Genomic DNA, 25590 nt, shown 5'->3' with positions numbered 1-25590 from the left:
ATCCAAATTTAACAACCTTTGGCTGTTAAATTTTTTTTAAAATAATCTTGTTTATAAAATGAATAATAAAAACATAAAAAGAATACAAATAAATTAAAAACAAGTAAAAAAAAAACCTACACTAACCCAATCTAAAATCTTGTGCTAAATGCACCCCCTAGGCCCTTATTAGTGTTGAAATAAATAAATAAAAGTGTAAACAATACGCGGGCCGTATTTGTTTGAATTTATACAGTTTCAGTTGCCAATTAATACAGTACCGTATCATACGCTTATTAATTAGATATCTTCTTAATTTTCCAGTATATTTTTATTTTTTTTTTATACTTTCAATGCAGTTTGATTGAAATTAACATACCATTCCTGTCGTTGCTGTACTTCCGATGCTGCAGTATTCATTTGAAGTTTCTCAGAGCTTGGTCTTTTTCGACATTTTTATATCAGCTTTTAAGCATGTTTGTAAGTTTTTAACTCTAGGTCCGCAACTAGGCTACCCACTTTAATAAATACCTGCTTTCTCCATAACAATAATAAACTAATAATTAATTAATTAATAGTAGTAATAGTTGATAATAGATTTTTACTTTAGTGTGATTTTGAAATAACAATATTACATGTGCTTTTCAATAAGGCTATTGATTAACAATACATTGTGATATAAATGAAAATACAAAACACAGTCTATGTTAATATTTTATCTCTCATCCTGGTCTTCGCCATGGCAAACTGTACAAAGGTCACTCTACTTTTGCTTTGAAAATGGAAAACTTTACTCACTTGGGATAACATTTAGCTCTTAAAAATTCAATAAACTTACAGTGATCAGAATTAAATTACTAAAAGTTCAAAAATATATATTTAATAGGAAAAATCCGAAAAATGGTAGGTCAGTAGGAAATTTTTTTTTTTAATTTAATTTTTTTTTACCAAAAATTGTTTATGCCTAAAAAGTAGAAATACACAAAAATACAACAAAGACCATTTTTAAATCTATATTGAAGAGCAAAACGATTGCATAACATTGTCGCATCGCCTACCGTCATAAAGCCGGTTTTCCACTAGGCAAATTTACCTGCATGAATCGAAAGCGTCAGTTTATATGCATGTGCATTCACATTTCTATCAATTTTTTGCGTAGCAAAAAAAATGTGCAATCAATCAGAGCTCATAAAGCGTACCGAAGATTTGATTCACGCGAATAAATTTGCCTAGTGGAAAACAGGATTTAGATATAGGCCTATTCCAGCCTTTTTAGCTCATTAAAAAAATATTTTTCTATGTTAGAAAAAAAAAAAAACCAAAATGCTGACCGTCAATTTCGAACATTTTGGGTGGCAGTCGGGCGTGGCCAACACGTTAATTTTCTTTATTTGGCCTAAGCCATAAAAACTCTTCCCATGAACCACCAGGGATTTTTTTATTCCATCCCTTGGTTGGGACCCCCGCCGGTCACGTCGGACCCCTCGTCGGCAAATTTCTGGCGCCACCGCTTGTAGCAGTGACATTGTTCCGCATCGAGACGATTTTATTGTCGAAGGCCATATACAAATATTCTACTATTACCATTAAGAATAGTTGTGCTAAATCAATTTAATTACCTCGTTTTAATTGGCTAGATATAACTTTGATTTTTATCTGATTGGTCGGTTTTTATTTGTTTTCTGTATACTTCTGTAAATATTGAATGGGTATATTGTATGGGTGAGATTTTCTCATCAGTATTCTTGAAAATGATCAAATAGATCGAAACATTGAATCAAAATGTCTCTGTCTCTTTTTGAAATTTTAAAATTTAGCATAACATAATTTCCCATCCAGTCCAGCATAGGAGCCTAATTTGATTCGCATCGCTGGTCATACAACCAAAGATCGTTTGGACATTGACACCTTGATGAGAAGCGAGATTGGAAGCCCGAAAGGCAAGGAAGGTAAACATTATTATTTCAGACTTGTGTAATCCCACCAAATACTTGTTTTCATAAATTGTATGTATCATGTATGTATGTATGTATTGCATAATCTAACGCAATGCCTTTTGTCTATGATAATCCATAAATAACCGATGTAGGGCCTACACTTAATCACTAAGATAAGAATCACTAAGTAAGGCAACGATTCCATTCAGAAAGAAAGGAAGGTAGGTAGGCATGAATGCCTAGTGTCTAAAAAAATACGTGGTGGGCTAGGGCGAATCCTACCCCTAGCCTCTAACTAGCCTAAGTAAGGGCCTAGTCTAGGCCTAGGTAACATCTCGCTCCCTGGTGCATACATGCCAAGGCTCATGCATTCGACGTCCGTTTCACACTCTCTCACGCCTAAGGACCATTATCACGCATAGGCATGTGATATTGCCTATAAGAATAGAATAGGGCCTAATTAAAAAATGTATGTATAGGCCTAGGCCCTATGAGCCTAATTTGTAGTTCTCTCGCTAAATATACATCACCTACTGTACTTAAAATAGGATTGGTTTTGTTATACACACATTCGAACACTAAACTAAAAATGGCACACTGAACCAGGGTTAAGTTCAGTTGGCTTTCTTATCTTAAAGTAAAACTCTCAACCAATCAAATGGAGCTGCCTACAATATCACTGGCTGCGAAATACGTTGCACGTTTTACTGTTTTAAGGAAGAGTAAATCATTTCAGATACAGTTCTCAGCTTAACTTTGAATCAAAGTACAACCAACAAACCAGCACATTTGTTTGATCATCCCTTTTCAGAAATGTTAAAAAAAAGGCCAAATCATTGGCAACATGGATCTGTATCATGTTAGAAGCACCACAACAACCCTCGTTTAGACCCTGGCCGAGGAAGTCTTGAAATGAGGTGGGGGTTCAGTGGAGTGAAGGGGAGTTAGCGCCAGCTTTGTAGCAGAGTGCTTAAGCCCCCGTCTGAAAGGTCAAGCCCACCGCCGCCAGAGCCTGTCGAGCATTCGGCCCAAATATTTATTAAAATAGGCCTACTGCAAGCCAATAGATGGCCAGAAAAGGCACTCACAGAGTCTCATTCAGCCCATCAAGAGGTCCCTATTTTTTTTTTTTAAATCTTATTTTCATATCCTTATTTCAACCCCCCTCCCTCTCCCATCTGACAGCTTAGTCTCCCAGAAAAATATTTCCACACATATTACTGGTGGTGCACAAAATAAGGTGATTTTTAACTACTTTTTGCTTGAAACTTTTTTAATGTGAGTGGGAGGTCCAAGCTTTTTTTGGGAGTGCCCCCATACTGTAAAGTACGGCCTACTGTACACTGGGAAAATATCCTCCACGCACAAATTTGGCCTAGAAATCTGTTTTCCGCACACATTTAGCCGAAAATTAGACTTTGCCTAATCCTGATACAGTAAACAATGTACAGCAATTACGATTCTGCGCACTTAGTTTCCGAGCGATTTGCCGCGCAAATATGTGCGGGTTTTTTAGTGTCATCCACCTAAAAAACCAGCTCATATTTGCGCGCCAGTTAAAAATTTTGCAGATACAAATTGTGCCCCAAAAATTGTATGTGATTTTAATAATGCAGGCTTGTAGCTTAGTTAAACAGGGAATTGTTACAGTACTATATTTTTTTTTTACAATTTGTCATTTCCTTTTTGCAGAGTGTGGTCATTTTATGTGGCAATGGCATTTCTACGAGGGAAAGTACTATGCCTGACTTTGTTAGGGACTGTTGATATTGTTCTCACCATATTTCTCTATTCACACGGCTTTAATAATGCACTGCTCTCGCATGCATTCACAGACTCATTCAGCACCAGCTTTGTTGATCTTTGTCTGCTAGGAATACTACGGGGGACTATCATGCTAGGAGCTGGTCTCGGTCTGTTTCTCAATCTTAATGATGGCAGACGACGAATACACACATCTCAGTCATTGATAACATTGCTAGCGGGATCAATGATTTTCTATGCAGTAGTTAAACTTCTAATATATTCTATGAGAGTAAAGGATTTGTCCCACCATGTATGGTTCTGGACGCTATTTTCATGGACAATTCTTGCCTCAATATTGTTATATATATTTTGGAGATTATTACAATTGATTATGAATCAACCTCGTGAGACACAATCTCAAATACTCCTGATAAATGAAGATAGTGGCACTCATAGTAATTTTACAGTAGAAGTTCAAGAACCTAGTGAATCATCTTCATCTCAATCAACATCTGCAGAGGAGGAGGATGATGACGAAGAGGAAGGTTCAAGAGCATCTTTGTTCAGACTCTTCTCATACTCAAAACCTGATATACCAATTATTTTGCTTGCATTTGTAGCTCTTGTTGGAGCGTCTATTGGTAAAGTTATTACAGCCCCCCGCTTTGAATAAAACCCCCCCCCCCCCCCCCTCCAGAACCTCATTTGAAATTATCACTGAGCCCTCAAATAGATGCCTCCCGGGAGTTTACAGTTTATATATTCCTCGAATGAACTTTCCCCCCACCCCCACCAAAATGACACTAAAAAAAACTAATGGAATCAACATCATTCTTAACACATTTAATCTATGTTCTACAGGTATTCCACTAGAATTACGTTTCTTCTAACCTGGTTGGGATCACACAATTACACATTTTGACATTAGTGTTTTGTAGTTCTACATTTACAGTGAAATTAAGGGATGTTTATTTGTGTATACGTATCCATTTTACACCAAAATAAATAAACACCTCCCTCAAGATAACGCCTCTCTCGAATATGCGCCCCTTCAAAAACCCTTCTCAATGCCCTGTGGCGTTTATTTGAATAAGTACGGTATATAATTTATTATTTATTATCGTATTTGAATATTACAGTACTTTAATATTAATATAATTGTACCACACTTAACAGCAGTAATTATTTTAATTTCATCTTTATATTCATGTACATTGGAAAATAAATGAATAGAGGAAGTTTATTCATGTCGCATGAAGTAACGTTGTGCATAGTAATGCAATTCAATTTTACTTTCATATATACCAAATCACCAAATGTTTTAATTTACATTTTTAGGTTTCTGTACAACTTTTATTGAGTGTTATTCTTTTTTTTTTACTAATTCTGGATTTTTCTTTGATTTTATTTCCAATAGCTGATATTTATCTTCCATTATATACGGGTGAAGTTATCAATGGAATCGTGGTTGATCGTAGCAAGTCTGAGTTTACAAATGCTATCATTATTATGTCCATTATATCATTTGTAAGGTATGTTATTGTGGTATCAGTATTAAACCAATAACAATTTTTAATTGAGGTACTATTAGTGATTCTTAGCAAACAATAATATTTAATAATAAAGTTTTATAAAGAAATATTTTTTTTTCCCCATTTTTCATAATTGAAAAAGTTGAATTGCAAATGCATCATAAAACGTATATTGAGTTGCAGCTGTACATTATTGAGTATAATGTACAAAATGTAGTGAGCTTTAAAAAACTAATCTTTGCAGTGCCCTTGCATCTGGTATACGTGGTGGCCTGTTTACAGTTGCTATGGCAAGACTGAATATTAGAGTCCGTAACCTCCTGTTTTCTTCAATCACAAAACAAGATATTGGCTTCTTTGATCTCACACATACTGGTAAGTAAATTGTTTAGAAATTCTTTGGGGCATTATGAAACAATGATTTAGCTTGCTGCTTTTAAATCTTAATTATTTGAGGTATGATAGAGAGCATAAGTGTTTGTAAAGTATTGCTGGCCTTTGATGAGATTGGCAAGTCGTTAATAATCAAACTACAGCAGTGGCAGGGAGGCAGGGGGTTTAATCCCCCATCGGACAGGTCAAGACCCCCCTAAAAGTCAGAGCTCGTCAGGCAGTCGGACCAAAAACAAACAGGCCTATGCCAAGCTAACACATGTCTGTCTGGTCCCTATTTAAGAAAAAAAAAATCGCATTTTGGAGGGGGATTCCCCTCCCAAACCATTCCCCCAGCTCTGACCTACAGCGTTTGGGGATGCCGCCGCTCCCCAAACTATCCTTATCTCACTCTGCATTCAGACCCCCCCTTCCCCCGTTGGACAGAAAAAATATATATCCTACAGCCTCCAGCTACTGTTCCACTCCAAAATCTAATTTTTATTATTTTAGGAGATATTACTTCACGACTTACCTCTGACACCACTACCATGAGTGACACCGTGTCACTGAACCTTAACATTTTGCTGCGCAGCCTAGTCAAGATTATCGGTTTTACTGTGATGATGATGCGGTTGTCGTGGCGATTAACTCTGATAACTCTCTTAGCTATTCCAATTATTGCATTGGTGTCTGAAATTTATGGTAAATATTACAAGGTAATCCGTGTAATTATTTTAAATAATTATATTAATTTAATTAATTTAGCTTCTGTATTATAATTATGCTTATTTCAAAGGCTATAGACACAGTAATGTAACACTAGGTTTAATAAATTATATCATCATCCTACGCAGTCCAATTTGGTGTGATTGGTGGTCACTAAGAAGGGAAATATCGTGGCACCCAGGTTGTTATAATGAGTTCCAGGGAATACCTACCTGATACATACCATACATAGATTTACATTTCAATAGATAAATACTCTCTTTTACACAATTTCTCCTGACCTACAGTTCTTGTGACCCTCATAAGCCTTATACTTACTGTATGGCTCCGTGACGCCATATACATAGCGCCCTCTCTACTTTAAATCAGTACGATATAATCTACAGACTGCATTTCTAAAATTTAATAATTAGTTATCCCTAACCGAGGTATATTATACAACATGCACCCTACCTTTGTTTATTATCCTACATATTTGTTCTCTTATCGAAACTAATTGCAATGTTCTCATACTAGAGGGTAAGAAAGCGAACACTATAGTTATAATTAATTACATCTGAAGTACAGATTTCTGAAGTTTGTAGGCTTTCTTTTTGTCAGAAATTATCGAAAGCAGTTCAAGATTCGCTTGCCGTTGCTAACAATGTTGCCGAAGAAGTGATATCATCGATGAAGACTGTAAGGAGTTTCGCTTGTGAGAGACAGGAAAATAAGCGATATGCAAATAAATTAAAGGCTAATTTTCTCTAAATATTTGAGAATGTAAGTGGGCGAAGAAGAAAGTTTGATTCAAATTCAATGTAAAAATCCCTAACTGGATCCCCTCTAATTTGAAATCCTTGATTTGCCACTGCAATGCTATTGGTCTTATGATTCCCTGTTAACATTCTGTTTATTTTTCAGATTTTTGATTTGTCTGTTACAGTTGTCACATTGTTTGTAGGTGGCCATCTTGTATTAGATGGATACCTGAAGGCTGGTCATCTCGTCTCATTTATCCTCTACCAGATAGAGTTGGAAACCGCATTGGAGGTCTGTATTTTCTTATGGTATGGTATGACAGTATACAGTTACACATTTTATACACTTTGAGAATGTGACTTAGCAGTCAGATATCAAAGACCATGGAGCAAGAAAATAGTAAAGACATAGGCACATGTTAAACCTGTTTTTTTTTTTTTTTTTTTTTTGTTTACACATAATAAACTTACTTATAAATATTGTGTATTTACAGGGTTTAACCTGGCCAAAACCAATATTTAACAATTTGGCTAATTCGGTATAAAAATAATTAGCCAAATAGAAATTTAAATAGTAAAAAACAAAAGAATATATGCAATAATAGCTTTAATTCCATTAGCTTAATGGCTGATTTTGGATGAAAACATTCAGCAAAATTCAGCTTTAATTAGGATTTGGCTAATGACAGCTTAAACACTGGTATTATCAACATCAGTTTAAAACTTAAAATAATCCATGTTATTCAGTGGCAATAACTGATATGTCATGGTTATGCTAACAATATGATATATAAATTTCGCTACTTTCTCTCAGGATATCTCAGATGTTTACACTGGCCTTATGCAGGCTGCAGGAGCGGCTGAGAAGGTGTTTGAGATGCTGGACAGAGAGCCTGATAGGGATATATACGAGAATGTCTTCACGTCGGACCAACTTCAAGGGCATCTGGAATTCCAAAACATTTCATTTGCATATCCGTCAAGGAAGGATGCCAATATATTAGAGGTTGGTGTATTGATTGAAGTGGATTTTATTATTGTTGTTCTTTTCACATTCATGTGCTTTTTAACTTGTATTGTACTGTAATTCATATTTTTGTTATTGTCATTATCATAATCCATTATCATCATCATTACTCAACATCACAGGTCATTATCATTATCATCACCGTCTTCATAATAATGAGCGTGAATGTAATCTTATAAAAATTAGCATTATTGTCTAGTGGCGGATCCAGGAATTTGAAATAGAGGTGGCCCAGGGAAGTACTTTGACAGATGGTGGGGGGTGGGGGTGGGTATATACAACCTCAGCCCTGCCATTGTTGGGGCAGAGGTAAGAAAATATATGATTATGTCACCTCTAGAAGGCTGGAAATGGCATTCTCAAACTTAAAATTAAAATGTAATTTTCTTTTTTCTCCAATTTTTTACAATTTTGAAAAATTTAGGGGGCCCCAGACTGGTAGGGCCCCACCCCTTGAATCTGCCACTGTTATCAACATGAATCACTAATTAATATCATTGTAATTACTATTATATAGAAAACCATTTAATAACTCATGTTGCCTGTCACAGGATGTATCATTTGCCATCTCACCTGGTGATGTCGTGGCACTGGTTGGATCCAGTGGCAGTGGCAAGAGTTCTTGTGTAGCGCTCATCGAATGTTTCTACCAACCACAGGAAGGTCAAATTCTCCTAGATGGTGTACCTGTTCAAGATTATGACCACAGCTTTCTGCATTCCAAGGTATTTGCCACAATCCCAAAATCTTTAGTCAGACAGCTTAGCAGATTGATGTGGATGTTCCAGACAAAACACCAACACTTTTTTTTCATGCTTCTTATGGTCATAACAATTTTTAAAATCAGATTTAACTGCTGTGAACCTGCTAGTAGGCAGAAAACGGATGATGATGATGATGGTCATAACAATATATTTTTGGTGGGAAAAGGCCATTATAAAGAACCTACACCTGTATTTATCTTTGCTTTATTATTAGGGTGCTTTTAAAATATATGTGACTCTAGAATGGATTCACTCAGGCGTGATCTCTGCGCAACATAGATTTAGTTAATTGTGTCCTACAGCAGGAGTGGTGCTAGTGGGGGCTGGAGGCCAGGGCCCAGTCGGGGAGAAAAACCACAATTCGTCAGGGAGAAAAAAAGTATGTATTTTCTACATAAATTAGTAGACCCAAAATCGATTAAGCCTTTAAAACACCTAAATTGTCGTATTTTTCCCCCATGGATTACATTTGAGAGATTTTGAGCGATGCTCGACCACTCCCACTTTTTTCGTCGAGGAAGTCAGCCCCCTGTTGTGCAAATCCTGGCACCACCACTGTCCTACAGTAGAATCCATGCGACAAGAAGTTTAAGTTCTCGCATGCATAAATGACTTCTTAGTGACGTCATTATGTTATACCGTGTTGTGCAATCGAAAGTAAACAGAAACAGAAAAGTATTATTTGTATGATTAATATTAATTATCATTATTGAAATACAGACAAGAAACAAACATAATTCGTCATTGACGAGTTTGTATGATTTTTCTAGGTTGCTATGGTTGGACAGGAACCCGTTCTCTTTGCCCGATCAATTGCAGAAAACATTGCCTATGGCCTTGATGTACATGAGCAGGAGGAGATTGAGTTGTCGGCAAAGCTTGCTAATGCTCATAAATTTATTACCGATCTAAAGGAAGGTTATGAGACTCAAACTGGTGAAAAAGGAGCGCAACTATCTGGTAGGTTGATGGATAAATACCAGAGTTTCACTATTGTTTATATCCTAATATTATAAATTATTTCTAACAGCTGTTTATAACTGTGTTTGTAGCCTGTATAATGCCATTCTCCTAAGAAATTAGCTCCTGAATGGAGGATTTTGGTTTGCCCTCATATTTTAAGTCCTGGATGTGTGATAATTTGAAATCTTAATGATTTTGATCAGGTGGCCAAAAACAAAGAGTAGCGATTGCCAGAGCTCTGATAAGGAAGCCAAAATTGATGTTATTGGATGAGGCAACGAGTGCCTTGGATGCTGAAAGCGAACATGTGGTAAGTAAATTGAAACTACTACCACTCCAAGGTTCCCATATGTTCAATAATAGCTTAAAATTCTCTTATTGAGAACTCAAATAAATTATGTTTTACGTAAATGTTTTTCCTCACTATGTTTTCCTTGTCTGTTAGGTACAACAAGCTATTTATGGACATACAAAAGAAACCACTATTCTCATTATTGCACATAGACTGAGTACAGTGGAAAGTGCAGATAAGATCATAGTAATGGATAGTGGCAGGATTGTTGAACAAGGCACTCACAGTCAATTACTGAAGCTGGATGGGGTCTACACTAAATTGGTGCATAGACAACTTACAGGGAAGCTCTCAGACACAGAAGATAATCAAGAAGAACCTGGTTAGATTACATGGTTAGTAGTCTGAGAAGCAGATGGAAAAGTTGTTAGGCTTCAGGCTGCAAATCTTGGGCCAGTTATATTTATTGGACATTAATTACCAAGGCACTTGTCTGCTTAATACATCAGTTCAAGGCATCATTTTTTTTAACTATTTAATTTTTAATTATTTTCACATGCACTTCATTCCATTCATTACTTAATACCAGAGCGTTCACTCCTTTATTTCAGTAAAAACAAAAATGATTTAATTACTAGGACTAACAGTTTATTCTTAAAGCCAGGCTCCGAAGGGAAAAAAATGTTTGTTATACCAGGCCCATAGCCAGGGAGTTTTTTAGGGGTTCGGGCAAATCCCCTTTTCTCAGCGAACCCCTTAGCCAAAAAAACGAACCCCCATTTCCCAAATAATGTATTATTACAAAATGGCATGGAATGTAGTATAGTGAAATACATTAGATAAGCTTGATGATGAGATTATCTACTGAAGGTTTGTTAAAGGCTCTTATTGCACATGGTAAAAATGAGTATTTATGACAGTACAGTACGTTTTAAAGTTGGAATTATTCTGCCAGATTTACTAATTGTTATGAACTTATTAAGTGGGTGAGTTTGGTCATAGAGGCGATTTCCAACAAATATTCATGGCCCTTTTATTAGGTTGAACCCCAAGGTGCGACATAAACCTACAAAACAAGGGTTTCATCAAGGATTGTACATTACTGCCATTACCACACGTGGCATGGATGGAGCAGTCGATTAACGATGTGTTGTAAGGAACCAAAGGTCTTGTTTTTCAATTTTGTACAAATGAACGTCCTAATAATTTAAAAATGTTTATCTTATTAGCTCATTCGAAATTTGTTTGTCAACCAGCTATCAAATATCTTAGAATGTTCATTTATAAAAAAAAAAAAAAATTAAACGCTGAATATCGGTAACCTCAATTTAACGCAAGAACCAGTGAGTGATCCCTCTTGTTTGTATGGGTGGCCATTAGGACAGCGGTTGTGCCAGAAATTTGCCGTCAAATGGCCGATGAAGCCTTGGACGACGGCCCGGAATAAAACTCCCTTGTAGGGTTCATGGGGAGAGTTTTTATGGCTCAATGTGGTCCAAAATGTGTTTTTAGATCACAATATTATCAATTGGCAGTCAAAACAAATTGCTTAAATTTTAATTTTTACCCTAATGCCTCTATTATACTGCCCTCATTGGAGGAAACAAGTGAAATAAAAGATAAAATATGTTTGATATTAAAGTCATTTTAATGTGTTACATTAACAATTACAAGTGGAACAACACTACAATTAAACTACAGTACATTGTAATTTCTTTTAAATTTAACAATAGAAATAGAACAAAACATGGTTTTACAAACGAAAGAATGCCTTTCAAATGACTATTTTATATGAAAAATAAAGCCTCAATCAAAAATACAATTATAAAAAACAACTCACTATCTCTCAATAATATCTCATTTACAATGATCAAAACACAAAGTTTATAATAATAGCATTGGACTCAGCTCATGAAAAAATGTACATTCAGTCACTAAAACCTGTCCAGCCCTTGTTAGCATGAAAAATGGATGTAATTATTAAACTGGTCTGGAATTAAGATAATTCAAGCATTGCTGTTCTTTATTCTAACTTCTATCCTGACAACCAAAAGCTAATCAAAATGTAAGCAGATTCATCTAGTTTATCAATCTAATAAAACAGTTTTGTTAGATTAATTTAAAGAAATAGCCACACAAAAAATATATTTACTGATTGTTTAGTTCTACACTGAAATGATATATTTTTTATTAAATGTTTATACATATACTTAAAAACTTTTCCAACAAATGAAAATCTTATATTATGATAAGTAATGATTTGTAATCCTGAAGTACATTCTAATGTATTTGAATATTCAAATGAATTTTAACTGCAATTTGAATATCATTATGATGGCACCTGGTATGGCTGATCAAACAAACTAAAATTTTAATGTACATTTTAAACTGGTACTAGAGTAAAATGTTATATTTTATATATACATAGAAAGAAGGTGCTATAAAACGACACTATATTTCATACTATATTACAATGACATCACAAAATAAAGAAGGAAATAAGTTGCAATATGAATAATGCAGGATTTGAACCCAGAACATCTACCGTTAGGTATGTGACAATTCTATGTCTGATTATGAGGATTGAGAAGACTCCTGTTACCCTAGAAGTTTCAACCTGCACCACTAGATTTGAAGCCACATGATGTCTCTAGGGTTCATAACCTTTCCAAGTGTTGATAAGGATTGAGAAGAATTTCAATGAGAATGAATTTTCTGTTGTTGCATTTTCAGCCTGCACCATTAGACTGGAAGCTTCACAATATTGGGTCCAGACCATTCCCAAAACTAATTATGAGAATTAAAATGTTTCCAGGTGCCTTAAGAAGCTTCAATCTGCTCCACTTAATTGTAAGTAACTAAAGTGTATACATCTATAATATGATCAATATATATAAAAAGTGTCTAACACACTAACAATTTCTACTACTGTATTATTATACAATACTGTCTCATTAATTGTTTATTTGTATTAATAACTCAATGTTCAATGATCTTGTATGTAAATATTTATACAAGTGAGGTCTTATTTTGTAAATTTTACTGTTATCGCTATTGTACTACTTCATACACAATTTTACATTACAAGGACAATAGCTGTTATTAGTAACAACATACCGTAAAACCTCGAATTGAAGCTCTGGGCTTCTTTTTTATTTGTACTATGAAACATCAATCTGTATCATAGAGCGTATTAACTGACATTAAATCATCTAAACTACTGTATCAATCAAGCATGTTTTTAATTTATTTTGCTTCTTTTCGAGGCTAATTTTGCAAACCAAAGAGGGGAGATGGGCTTCAATTCAATGTTTTACGGTAATGTGTTGATCTTCTATAGCACATCATGTCCAGGCATCGGTCACACACACACAGCTCCCTGTTGCAACTAGTAATCAGTGCTTAGGCATTCTATTCTAGGCGGAAAGTGACAGGGCACAAGCAAAATGCACAGCGAGAATCAAAATACAACACGATTTTGGGCAACTCTCAACTTTGTTTTTTTTAATTTTTGTACAGCCTAAATATATTCATTAAAACAATTTGCAAAGATAAGGATTATTGGCAAGTATGACAAAATTCAAACAAGTGGTTAGCTTTTTTGACAATAGCAACACAGAGCAAGGGCACTTCAGTGCTTTCTGAATAGAATATGTACAGGAACTAATGAGAAGCCTAATGTAAAGGTGCCATCCATGATAATCTCAAACTGTCAGTAAAAAATGATTCACAGAGAAATTCTTTCATGTCACTGTTAACCGTGTGATCAAATGTACTTGTACTATACTACTCATTACTTATCCTTTGTTCAGTATAACATCACTGAAACAACTTTATACAGTCCAGCATATACATTAATCAAACAGTTCAATACTTTTGATACAGATATGGTGTCAAGTGTTACATCACATCCAATCACAAGCACTGAACTCAGGATGATTACAATCTTAATATGCATAGCAAGACGAATACCAGTTCCATCTATTATTTTTACATAAAAGCTTTCTTGTTCTGAATAAACTACTGCAATATGGTTCAAAAATATTTATAAAATGGTAATAGAAAAGTTGCAAGTCAATACTGGGATAAATGCTTAAAATATCTCACTTGTTAAAAACACTTAGTTCTGTGGGCAACTTTACCCACTTTCCTAGATTGTTCTGTTCCAAGTAGTCCAGCAACGCTGCCTTACTTTTGTTGTAGTCCTCACAGCCACTCTGAAAGAGAGATTCACAAGATTCAAGTTGAAACAGATTACATACACTTTTTGAAATTTATTGAATATAAAAATATAAAAACATAAAAGAACCAAACGCACTTGTTATCCCATAGATTTGTATTCATGTTTACGCTGTTGTTTTATGGGACCTTGGTAAATCAGGGACAAGTAGCAGAAATTAGTGGAAAGGTCCATTCACAAGCAGGGGTGATGCTGGACTTCAGTTGCCCAGTGGCAGCACTACGGGGAGGGGGCCCTCATCGAGGAGAAAAAAAATTCAAAAAAATTATATGTATTTTGTACATACTGTATTAATAAATACTCTAAAATCGATTGAATAAGCCTTTTGAAACCCTTAAATTGTTGTATTTTAAGGGGGGCCAACCAGCCCCAAAAGTTGCAAGTCAATACTGGGATAAATGCTTAAAATATCTCACTTGTTAAAAACACTTAGTTCTGTGGGCAACTTTACCCACTTTCCTAGATTGTTCTGTTCCAAGTAGTCCAGCAACGCTGCCTTACTTTTGTTGTAGTCCTCACAGCCACTCTGAAAGAGAGATTCACAAGATTCAAGTTGAAACAGATTACATACACTTTTTGAAATTTATTGAATATAAAAATATAAAAACATAAAAGAACCAAACGCACTTGTTATCCCATAGATTTGTATTCATGTTTACGCTGTTGTTTTATGGGACCTTGGTAAATCAGGGACAAGTAGCAGAAATTAGTGGAAAGGTCCATTCACAAGCAGGGGTGATGCCCCCCACCGTCGTGGACCTTGGGGCCCCTTCCCCCCGTCGGGGAATCCTGATTTCACTTGCCTCTACTTGCATTACTAAACTGTCAGCAGAATTCAAAATACAAATAACTGTTGATCGATTGATTTATTACAAATTCAACGTTATACAAATGTCTGACAGGAAACCATGGGCCAAAGGCCCAACACAAAAGTGGGGCAGCTTTTGTTGAGCCTCTTCTCTATCTTGGGCCTCCCGCGTCAGTGTTTACACTACTGTGCAATGTGTTATATCAGATTTATCTTTTGCTGTATGGGTTTAAAGAAGTTTCAAATTAAAATTAAAATGTTGAAAAGTTAAAATTGTGTCCTAACATGTTTGTCATGAGCCAGAAGGGCTTTAAAGGTCTAAGTTTACAGTGAACGTATTATGAAATAAAATAAAAAGATTAAACGAGAATTTACCTGTCTGAAGTTTGATCCTTATTTTATATACATTGTATAGGGTCAGTAAGATGTAAACTTCCCTCCTCACCCTTGCTTGTTTGACCTTTATCTTAAAAATTTGATCTTGTATATGTTCCCATTAGCCTTTTAAACTCTTGCCGGAATTTTAAATAATGATCCGCGCATCTGTTAGGGATTTCAGTTCTTATGAGCATTCTGAGATTATATATTGCTCACCTTTATTCATAAAATAAAGATCAAACTTCAAATAGGTAAGTTCTTGTTTAATCTTTCTAGTTTGTCACGTGAAACTTGATATTGCGGAACAGAGCTTCTCACCTACAACTGTAATGTAGTAAAGTGTTGCCTTATTAATTTTTCAAACATAACCTACCTTGGCATTATGATAGTTACTAATATGGACCAAATCCTCTCGTTTAAGAGCTTGACAAACTGACTTGAATCTACTAAAAAATGCTGCTTTACATAGCCTACTTGCCCCAGATGATGAACTACGAAATGGTGAACTGGAAGAAATGAACATATCAAACAGTTAAAAATGCAACAATTTTATATTGGATTAATTGTGACTTTGTAGTAAAATTGCCAGGAATCCAATCCAGATTTTTAGTTCAATTATTAACGAAAATACACAAGTTTTTCTTCATCTTCAAAAATCATAAAGATGTTTTAGTATTTATTGATCAATCTTTATAATAAATTTTACTTCATAGATATTGTTTCCATACATTATACAACCACCCTTCCATACCACACCACACCACACATACAGCAAACCATACAATACACATCATACCATAAATAGCACACCATAACTTTCCACCTTTTGAGACCATATGTACCATACCATATACATCATACTACCACACTGTACCTTACTACCAATTTCACCCTTTGGTACACCTTTCTGTTAACTTACTAATCAGTACAGCAGCCAGTCTTCGTGTCAATCACTTCATACTGAGCATCTCCTAAACTCCAGTTGACACTAGTAAACTCTTGAAAATCATCCTGATTGGGCGTGTAAGTAGTAACTCGGCCAATCAGGAGATGGTTTATAAAATACTCAGGAGTTAAACTTTGTTGAAAATCATCTGGTAATCGACAACACATGGCCCTGGATAGATGGCCATGATGGAAAAGGTTCCCTGTAGCAAAATATATGATTATGTTAGTTTAATGAATCTACTATTTCAGAATGCAGAAGCTGGGTGGTTCAGAGGAAGGGTCGGTGCTAGCGTGGGTCCAGGGGACCTAAGGACCCCCTCGGGAACCTCTGTATCCCCCCTGCTTGAACCCCCGGTCATGGAATTTCCAGCAAGGTTGTCGGAGAAAAATCAAGTGCTGAAAGTACAATTCAAGCATGCCTTTTTTACTAAGCTGTCAAAATTTTAGGGATTAAAAATTGTTAGTGCGAGCAGTGCTACCATATGTTCGAGGTGTTGTATACTATTGCAATTGTATGGGTGCAGTTGTGCGCCAGCTCCTCCCCGACAGGGGGCTGACACCTCCAACTAGTACCCCGACATCCTTTTTAAATAAAGAATCCTATAATTAACACATTGTATTATCTGTTCATAACACAATTTCCCTGACAAATTTAATATTTTTCCCAACGGGGGGGGTGCTAGGCTAACCCCCAACAGGGAGCATGGATTCTTTGTTGGGGAATTCCTGGTGCTGCCTCTGTTCAGAGGGATGATTATGAAAAAGAAATAATGGAAAAAATAGGGTAATAGTTACCAACAGTTAGAGACATCAAATAAACTGGCTTGATGAAGTAGCTTAGCAATGCCCCTTGTAGCCCCACAACATTCCAACACAAAAGCTTATCCGAGTCACTCATTAATGGCAACTGAGCCTAGGAAAGAAATTAATACCATATCTTAAAACACACATCTATTATGTCATTATGTAATTGAGCATAGAGAAAAAAATAGAATTTTTGTTATACAACATGCATATACCACTGGAAAACAGATACTGTAATGGAACACACTGTTAGAAGACTTATTTTTACACAGAAAACTAAAGTACTGTAACCCTTACCACATATACACATACACCTTCACACACATAAACATAAATAAGAACACACAAACTTGCTCTCCCAGTTTCAAATTTAACAAAATACGTTTTGGAGTGGAATTGGATAGCTTGGTCGTTAAGGTGCTTGCCTTCTAATCCCTGGGTCCTGGGTTCAATTCCTGTCAATGTTTCAGGATTTTTCCTATGACCAAAACAACCCCACTCCATGAGCCTCGTATGAAATTTAGCTTGTATAGAACATAATGTATGTATGTTTGTCGTGCAAAAGTGATGTCACCTACACAAAGACAGTAATTTATTCGCTATTGGCAATTCTTGGTGCATGCATGTGTCTAAGTAAATACTATAATAATAATAATTATTATTATTATTATTATTTCTAATCAATAAGTTAGCAAGTGTTCACTTTCCATTTCTTACATGGAATCAAATGAAAAACAAATATTCTATTCAACCTATAAAAATACCATGTTCTTCTTCAAGTATTAGAAATGACTATATATTCCTTACCTGTTGCATGAGAGATTCAAATTTCATTTGAACTTTCCCTTTAATTTTGTCCACATCCAAAACATGTCCTGCAAAAAAATATGGAGAGGCAAAAAGAAAATAGCCATGTTAGAAATGCTTGGACAAAATAGAGTATGGCTGGCTAATGTATCTTGATTTTTCCTTTTGCATTTACCTGCATTTGTCTTCAGCGATAATCTTCCCTGGGGTGTATCTACATCCATTTTTGGTATGTGTTCTCCCGTACTCATTAAATTCAGATCTTCCGCACTGGCAATTGGTAAGTTTTCAATCCTGAAAGTTGAAAGGAATTTTGTCTAAATAATACTTACACTCTGATATACAAAATTAATTACCATATTTTAACTTAACAACAGGTTGCAATAAAACAAAACAACAAACAAGTTTTGTTGCACAATGTGCCAAGTTTAACTCAAATAAACTGCTCTGATTACAAATTCGAGAAATCATCTAACCTACAAAATTATAATATCAAAATTGACATTGTTGTGTTTGAAATGCTTTGGGATATCATAAACAGATAGTGTACATGGAATGCAGCATTTACTTACGGCTTGACAAAATGTGTTGCATCACCATTTGGAGCAGAATTCATGTAGAGGTGAAAGGTTATTCCATCCTTGAGTGAGAGTAAATGAGAGCCTGGTACATGTTCAAATATGGAATCTGTTGGCGATTTCTCCATAAAGGCTTTTAATTCCCGATATAAAAACCTAAGAAAAGAAAATTGAGAATATTTTAGCTTTTAACTATTTAGAAACATATACCGTAGTTCCTTGGGTATAATCCCACCCCCGACTTTACACCCAACTTCACGTACAAGAATTTCCCCAGGCAAAGTCCCAGGGTAAAATTTTGGCTACTAGGTTGGTAAATTCAACAAATGCTCACAAAAAATAAAGGAATTGGCTCCGAATTCCACCGCTTGAAACTTTCCCAATTGATTATACCAGACATTAGTCGCCGTAAAGTTGTATACAAAGCCCATCCTTGTAAATTCTTTTGTTGTTTACTCTCACTAAAAATAAACAGCTCGCTAAAAATAGACAACACCGCGGTCGGTCCCTAAAAGAGACCTGCCCAGTGGGCTGATCAGGTCGTTAATTCACAGCATGAAGACTCAGGTGTTCAACAGAGATTTGCTGCTAAAAATAACTTGTTACATCATGCATTATCAAGTGGGCGACATCAAGAAAAAAAAGTTGGGCAAAGGCTGGCCTAGCGCTAGGTAAGACAAAGATGACATAGCTAGATAGGCACCTTTTGTAGGCCTACTAACTACAATTAAGGTGTTCCCTTTCCTTTGATGCTCGAGTAAAGTCTGATTTCTTCACCGGAATATTGTTATGGATAGGCCCTTGAACATAGGGCAATTGTTTAAATGCATGCCACTTAGCAAAACAATCATCATTTTCATTCTCATGAATCATTGGGTATAATCCCAACCAACAAAGTCGGGCAATTTTGCATTCATGGGGGGTGGGATTATAGAAGGGGTACTACAGTTCTACATTAATTAGCATAAAATGTTGTTACATGTATTTTATATTGTTACAATAATGGTGAATTTTTTTGAATACAAATAAGGAACACTTAACTATCAGTCATAAAATCAGGTATAAATATGCTGAATGGCTATTTTTTTAATCTAATACCACCAAAATAATAATTGTCTGTCTTCATCTGACTTAATTGCCATACATCTGATATACTCATAAAAATCATACCAGACAAACAAAGAGCTATTATTTTCCTCATGGCAAGTTGAATACCTACAGTATTATTACAAATGCATAAAAGATTGGACTCTCACTTCCTTCACAAACATTGTAATACACTGGAAGAATATAAATCCCATTGTTACATTACATCTATACGAAGTACATTGTAAAAACTGTATGTAATTTTTTGCAGTTGTATTCTTCTCCATACTAGAGGATTATTTGAGGACAACACAAACAAGCATAGTTTTAACCTTTCATGACTTATTCCTCAGTTCAGTTAGTTGATAATATTACTTTTACATTTTTAGTCTTGTTCAGTGCACCTCCTGTACATTTTTTTTATTAAGGTGAATTTAAACTAAAATGAAATAAGATTAAAATTTAATATTTATCAAATTTTGGTAAATTCTTTGCTTGTGCCACCATAAAAATGCAACAATACTAAAAATACAATCTAAAATTGATTCACTAAATCTTAAGTAACATTTTTTTTTAGATGACAAAAATTCTTTTTTTGTAAAAGCTAGTTAGAAACGGAGTACTCACTCAGGACGTTTCAATCTCTAACAGAGATCTTTATCAACTGACTGCTAGATGGAATTGTAGCTTGGTCATGACGTCATCTGTAGGTTGGAGATTGTGCGGGGCCCGGCCAGGTGATTATGTAAATAAATCAACAGATGACTTCATGATCAAATTGCAATTCCGTCTAGCAGTCAATTGATAGAGATATCTGTTAGAGATCGAAACGTCCCGAATAAGCACTCCGTTTCTTTACTAGCTTTTACAAAAAAGAATTTTTGTCATTTATACAATACAAAGTTAAATGGAATTTTTTTTTAAACATTTTTTTGTAATACAGAATCTCTATTTTAAATTTCAGCTGTAAACAAAATTTATATCCATCGAAACTGACCTCAAGAAAGATCTTCTTGTAATTGTCAATCCAAAGTTGTCAATGTTTACACGGCCATCTTTTTTCAGATGTCTGCCCTCGACCGAAGAATGACCTGTTCCTAAGCATATGATACGACCTGGGTCATCAGCCCCTAAAAAAAAATACATTGAAAGAATAATGCCATATAATTATTGAAATATTTCTTATTCTTTTGATTATACCTGTGACCATCTTGAATAAACAGGAACAGGTTTTAATTAAAGAATAGTTCTTATACAACTTAATCATTCTTTGATAGAGCATTCTAACATTAAGACTTCTTAAGTCCTACAGTAATAAATATACACCAATCACTCTAAAGTAATCACAAGTCACATGATTTTAAAAAGGTGCTACCTCAAGTTTATTTAAAGAAGATATAAATAATAGAAAATGCTTAGAAGTCAAAATACGATCTCCACATAAGCACCTTCACTTTTAAAAAAAAACATACTTCACTTACCACTCTTCATTATGATAGCACAGTAGCTCCTCTTGGAATTTAGAACTTGGCAGCCTGGGAATGGTTTTCCTACCTTGGGATTGGCCTTTGCAACACCAGCAATTTCATCATCTTCTGTTGGACCCCCTATTATGTTGGATTCTGCATTCAGTAAAGCAGGCAGCATATCACTTGGTTCCCCCTGCTGTTTTGGTCTCACATCTTGTGCATTACCATTTGTTACAGTTGGTACACCAGAGGGGTGTTGTCCATATGCTGGCATTGCTTGTCCATTATTTACTTGTATGGGTTTCTGTGGTTGCAATTTTGTTTCTGCTTCCCTCTTTATTTGAAAATCCGCATAGTTTTCTTTACTTGGTAACCTCCACATCTCTTCTGATGGTAATGCCACATTCTCATTGAAGTTCATCTGAAAATGGCCACCACTACTTGCAACTAAATCTTGCTCTGCCGCAAAGGGATTCTCTAAGTCGAGATCGTCTTTCATCACATAGACTTTTCGTCCATGGCAATCAAACATTACCTCATGATTTTTAGTTTTGTCATGAAGATCATCAGTAGTTAGGCCCAGAAGAGCTGTCAATGTCTTTCTGGAGGCATCATTTTTAGCTTCTTTCTTAGATTTACCAACACCAGTTTCATGTGAAACTCCATTTATTATAGCCATGGAGCCAAACTGTGTAATACAATATGCAGACATGGGTGCAGGGGCCTCTTGAAATTTTATAGTTAGCCGCTGAAGAGAACAAAACTCATGTAGACACTGGGTGGGATTTTTAGCCCCTGTCAAAAAATCATGGATCAAATATTTAGGAACTTTCTTTGGCAGGGCTTGTCCAATGATGGGGTTGACACCAGGTCCTGCAATATGATCACCAGCTGCTGCCTCTACTTTAGAATGGATCACCTTAATCTTATTCAGTGGATCATGGTGCGATGGTCTTGCTGTTTCTTGCACATGCAGTCGGTGAAGAAGCAGATCCCGCTGCTGAGCAATCTGTGCCAAATAACAATTTTAATAAATGCAAAAGTGGCAACAATGTTACATTACTGTACACTTAAGCCTCTTTTCCACTAGGCGAATTTATTCGCGCGAATCGAAAGCGTCGGTTCATGCTCATGCGCATTCACATTCCGGTCGGAGCTTTTCTAAGCGAAAAATTGCGCAACCAATCAGAGCTCAGGAAGCGAACCAACGCTTTGATTCACGTGAATAAATTCACCTAGTGGAAATCCGGCTTTAGAAGATGAGTTCCAAAAAAGAGGTGAGTAAAATGGGCAACAAAATTCAGAGGGCCAGCATTCTAAAACAATTTAAAAAAATCACTGTAGAATTTTCCTAAAATAGGTATACTGTATAGGCAAATAATTACTTGTACAGTATACTATTAAAATGCGTATTCATATTAACAGCACAAGAACCTACCTTAATTTGGTCACACTTGTAGGCATCCTCAATATTCATTTCTTGATAAAAAAAAAAAGAAAAAAAGAAATGTAATTATCACATGAACTGAGTGGCCTTGAGAAATATTTTTTGAGTAGTTTATGGGTTGATTTTTCACTGAAACAGAGTTGGACCCACTTTATAACTTGGCACTTTCAGAAACCTAGGTAGGTAAAATTCAGTTTATTTCTTCCCAGACCCATCCAAGACTCATTGGGGTCTAATCGCAAGACCCACAACTCATGTCCCATAGTGTCTTTTACAGAACTCATGTGCTTGACAAATAAGAAGTGTTAATAAATAGAAGTTTCTTTTTATTATCATCATTTTCTTGTTTTTTAAAATGTTTTTTTTTCTGTACTTATTGCTGTTTGAATGTTATAAGACCCACAATATAGTCGGATTCAGTTGATTTTTTTTTTGTCGTCATTGGCTGTATTCCACTGATCGTTCTTTGCTAAACCACGCCCGTCTGCATAGTGGTACAAATAGAACACTGGTAAGTATTCAACAAAACAAAATGGTTTTTGTAGCAATACACGCTAGCAAAATTGAGGATGCTTCAGCTTGTGGTAGTATGGGTTTTTCGTAAAATAAATGTTTCCATGCAGTTTATTGAATTCTGTTAGCCTACAATTATTTTTTGAATTTATGTGGGTAAATATTATTATTATTATTTTCTGAAATTTAATCTAAATTATATTAATGCAAATGTTGTTGCTAAAATGACCAGTCGCCCCAAGTCTATTTTGGACAAGTGGATAACTTATTGCAAATTAACGCACCTGGTTTACATTAATTTCCGTAGTCAATGAAGTCATTTTACGAACCAGTTGAATGAAGAAAATACTCAACGAAATATCATTGTCAACAAACGAACCAGTCGAATACGGCCAATGAAACGGTTCTTGTCAAATGAGAGAAAATGAAATAAGATGAAAAAAAATTCTGAAGATGAGTTGACTTGGAGCCAAATTGACTGGGGCAGAAGTTTTTTTGCTCTATGATGGGCAGAGTTGACTAGTAATTGTATGTGGGGCCGAATTTAATCAAATTCAACTACCGGTAAGTAGCTAGACTTAGGATAGGCACCTAATAAAAAAGGTAATGACTTTTTTTAACCTTATTTTAATTATTTAACTAAACTAGAGCCTAGGCCTAATTACTGAGCTAGGCCTAGTTGCCAACTTCTTGGATTTTGTCATGTAAGGCTCGAGGCTTAGGGCAAATAAAAAAATTTATTAGACTATCACTTCCGTCCGTGTCAAAAATTTTGGGGAATATTGATGCAGGAATGATTAATTTTTTTTATTTATTTTTGTTGCATCATTAATTTTAACTGTACATAAAAACAACTTTGCAAAAAAAAAATGCTCACAAAATATAAAGGAATTAGCTCCAAATTCAGCAGACTTCAAACTCTTCCAATTGAGTAGATCAGACATTGGGATCGCCGTAAAGTTTAAAATGCAAAGCTCATTCAAAGTCTAGGCGCCTATGCGTACTATATAGCTATAATTAGGGTGTTCCCTTCCCTTTGATGCTCAAGTAAATGTCTGAATTTTCACCGGAATATAGGCCTAGTTTTGGATAAGCCATTGAATCACAGGACAGTTGTTTTAATGCACTGCCACTTCCAAAAACGATGCCATGTTCGTTCTGTTCACGCACACGGGAATTCCCGGGTATAATCCCTCCCCAACCACTCCAAACATCAAACACAAAACATCAATTTTATTTTTTAAAAGAGTGAAGCTAATAATTTTTTTTATGTGACCTTAAATTACAGCTATGAATGAGGTGTATTAATATTAATAGCCTACGCCTAGTTGGTTTACTAAGTATTCATAGAAACTGGGTCTCCAGTGAGCTAGCCTATACAGGAGCCTAGGAAAGTCTAGCCTAGTAGGTAGGACTAGGCCTATATACACACCCACCCAAAATCCCATGTCCTGACCAACTAAACTGACGAAGCAGTGGCCCTCCATCAAACATGTGGAAATTTGGCACACTCTCTTCTCTTGTCTGTCACATTCTTAAAATGGGATTCTAAACCCTAACCTCATTACTTACTGATAGTGATACGATACTTTAAGTCTGAACTAAATTAGTGTGTAAATTATTCAAAATCGTCAAAAACCACCAGCAGTTTTCAACACAAAATTCCCACATCTAAATTTAGAACATGACAGATTTAAAGAATTCCCAAATCAACGACAACAACTAGGCCTAGGCCTATACGATTTCTTAAAAGGGTAAAAACAACTTCTAACAATTTATGAACGATATTGTGTATACAAAATGTTATGTATTGTACCTTTTGACTAATTTAAAATATAATAATAACTAATACTAGCTTTGTCATGTAGTAATTTAGTATATTATTATTCAAATATATAATTTTACCACTTTTTTATTAATAATGATTTCCCAACATTAAATCGACTCGTTCCTATCTTGCTCTGGCGGCGGCACCTAGCACCAGAGTATACTGTACTCTATGCTAGCACATGGTGATCTAGCTAGCTCTGAGACGGCGATAGAACCACCAGGTTTGGAACATGAAGGAATGCTATAGGTGGCGTTTTATTGTTAGTTTGTTTGATAGTAGTATTTATTGCGTACATTGAAAAACAAAATTAAATAAATAAAAAAATCAGCCATTGAGTATGGTATCTGGCGATACCATAGAGCAAGGGTATTCCAGGTAACAGTGAGGGGAAAGTCAAACGTGCATATTTATCATGTTGTCAGTTCACTTAAATGACCTTAAATAGCGCCCTCTATAATTTCTACCTTAACTGAATGGGGTGGGGGGAAATATTGCGCACGGGCCGGATCAAAATATTTGCTATGGAGTTAGCCAGCGGCGGAGGGGGTTGAATTAAACCACGGAGGTAATTTTTTTGATATATACCTTCTTGATTACAGT

The 25590-nt window shown here is 35.4% G+C and overlaps 2 protein-coding genes across 2 annotated transcripts; one reads left to right on the top strand and one right to left on the bottom strand.

Moving 5' to 3' along the window:
• The first annotated feature begins 1795 nt into the window (after window positions 1–1795).
• Window positions 1796–11713, top strand: LOC117120668 (ATP-binding cassette sub-family B member 9-like). The gene is given in 12 exon segments (XM_033265691.1): window positions 1796–1928; window positions 3609–4303; window positions 5080–5194; window positions 5439–5569; window positions 6080–6285; window positions 6896–7057; window positions 7199–7327; window positions 7850–8041; window positions 8614–8787; window positions 9597–9786; window positions 9993–10099; window positions 10235–11713. Coding segments are annotated over 11 exon segments (2313 nt in total). The 5' UTR covers window positions 1796–1928; window positions 3609–3630; the 3' UTR covers window positions 10469–11713.
• Window positions 11711–24887, bottom strand: LOC117120667 (double-stranded RNA-specific adenosine deaminase-like). Its single transcript, XM_033265689.1, has 12 exons — window positions 24732–24887; window positions 22638–22678; window positions 21212–22208; window positions 20728–20860; window positions 18639–18800; window positions 18242–18360; window positions 18067–18134; window positions 17251–17368; window positions 16427–16655; window positions 15881–16013; window positions 14720–14847; window positions 11711–14170 (listed from the first exon to the last, which is right to left on the bottom strand). Exons 2-11 carry the CDS (start codon window positions 22674–22676, stop codon window positions 14734–14736), a joined length of 2112 nt encoding a protein of 703 aa, XP_033121580.1. The 5' UTR covers window positions 22677–22678; window positions 24732–24887; the 3' UTR covers window positions 11711–14170; window positions 14720–14733.
• Between the last annotated feature and the right edge of the window lie 703 nt (window positions 24888–25590).

The sequence above is a fragment of the Anneissia japonica genome, unplaced genomic scaffold (genome assembly GCF_011630105.1).
Source record: "Anneissia japonica isolate Jap-2015-1 unplaced genomic scaffold, ASM1163010v1 scaffold288009_len375886_cov190, whole genome shotgun sequence".
In the NCBI taxonomy this organism is placed as follows: Eukaryota; Metazoa; Echinodermata; class Crinoidea; order Comatulida; family Comatulidae; genus Anneissia; species Anneissia japonica.
This window is presented reverse-complemented; position numbering and strand designations above follow the sequence as displayed.

What these genes read in the sequence shown, in the direction of transcription:
- LOC117120667 (XM_033265689.1), bottom strand. Translation starts at nt 22,676, where the DNA reads ATGAATATTGAGGATGCCTACAAGTGTGACCAAATTAAG. An exon ending in TTGAATCTCTCATGCAACAG is followed by an intron (nt 17,369 to 18,066) that starts GTAAGGAATATA and finishes TTTCTTTCCTAG; the next exon opens with GCTCAGTTGCCATTAATGAG. An exon ending in TTTGATGTCTCTAACTGTTG is followed by an intron (nt 16,656 to 17,250) that starts GTAACTATTACC and finishes ATTTTGCTACAG; the next exon opens with GGAACCTTTTCCATCATGGC.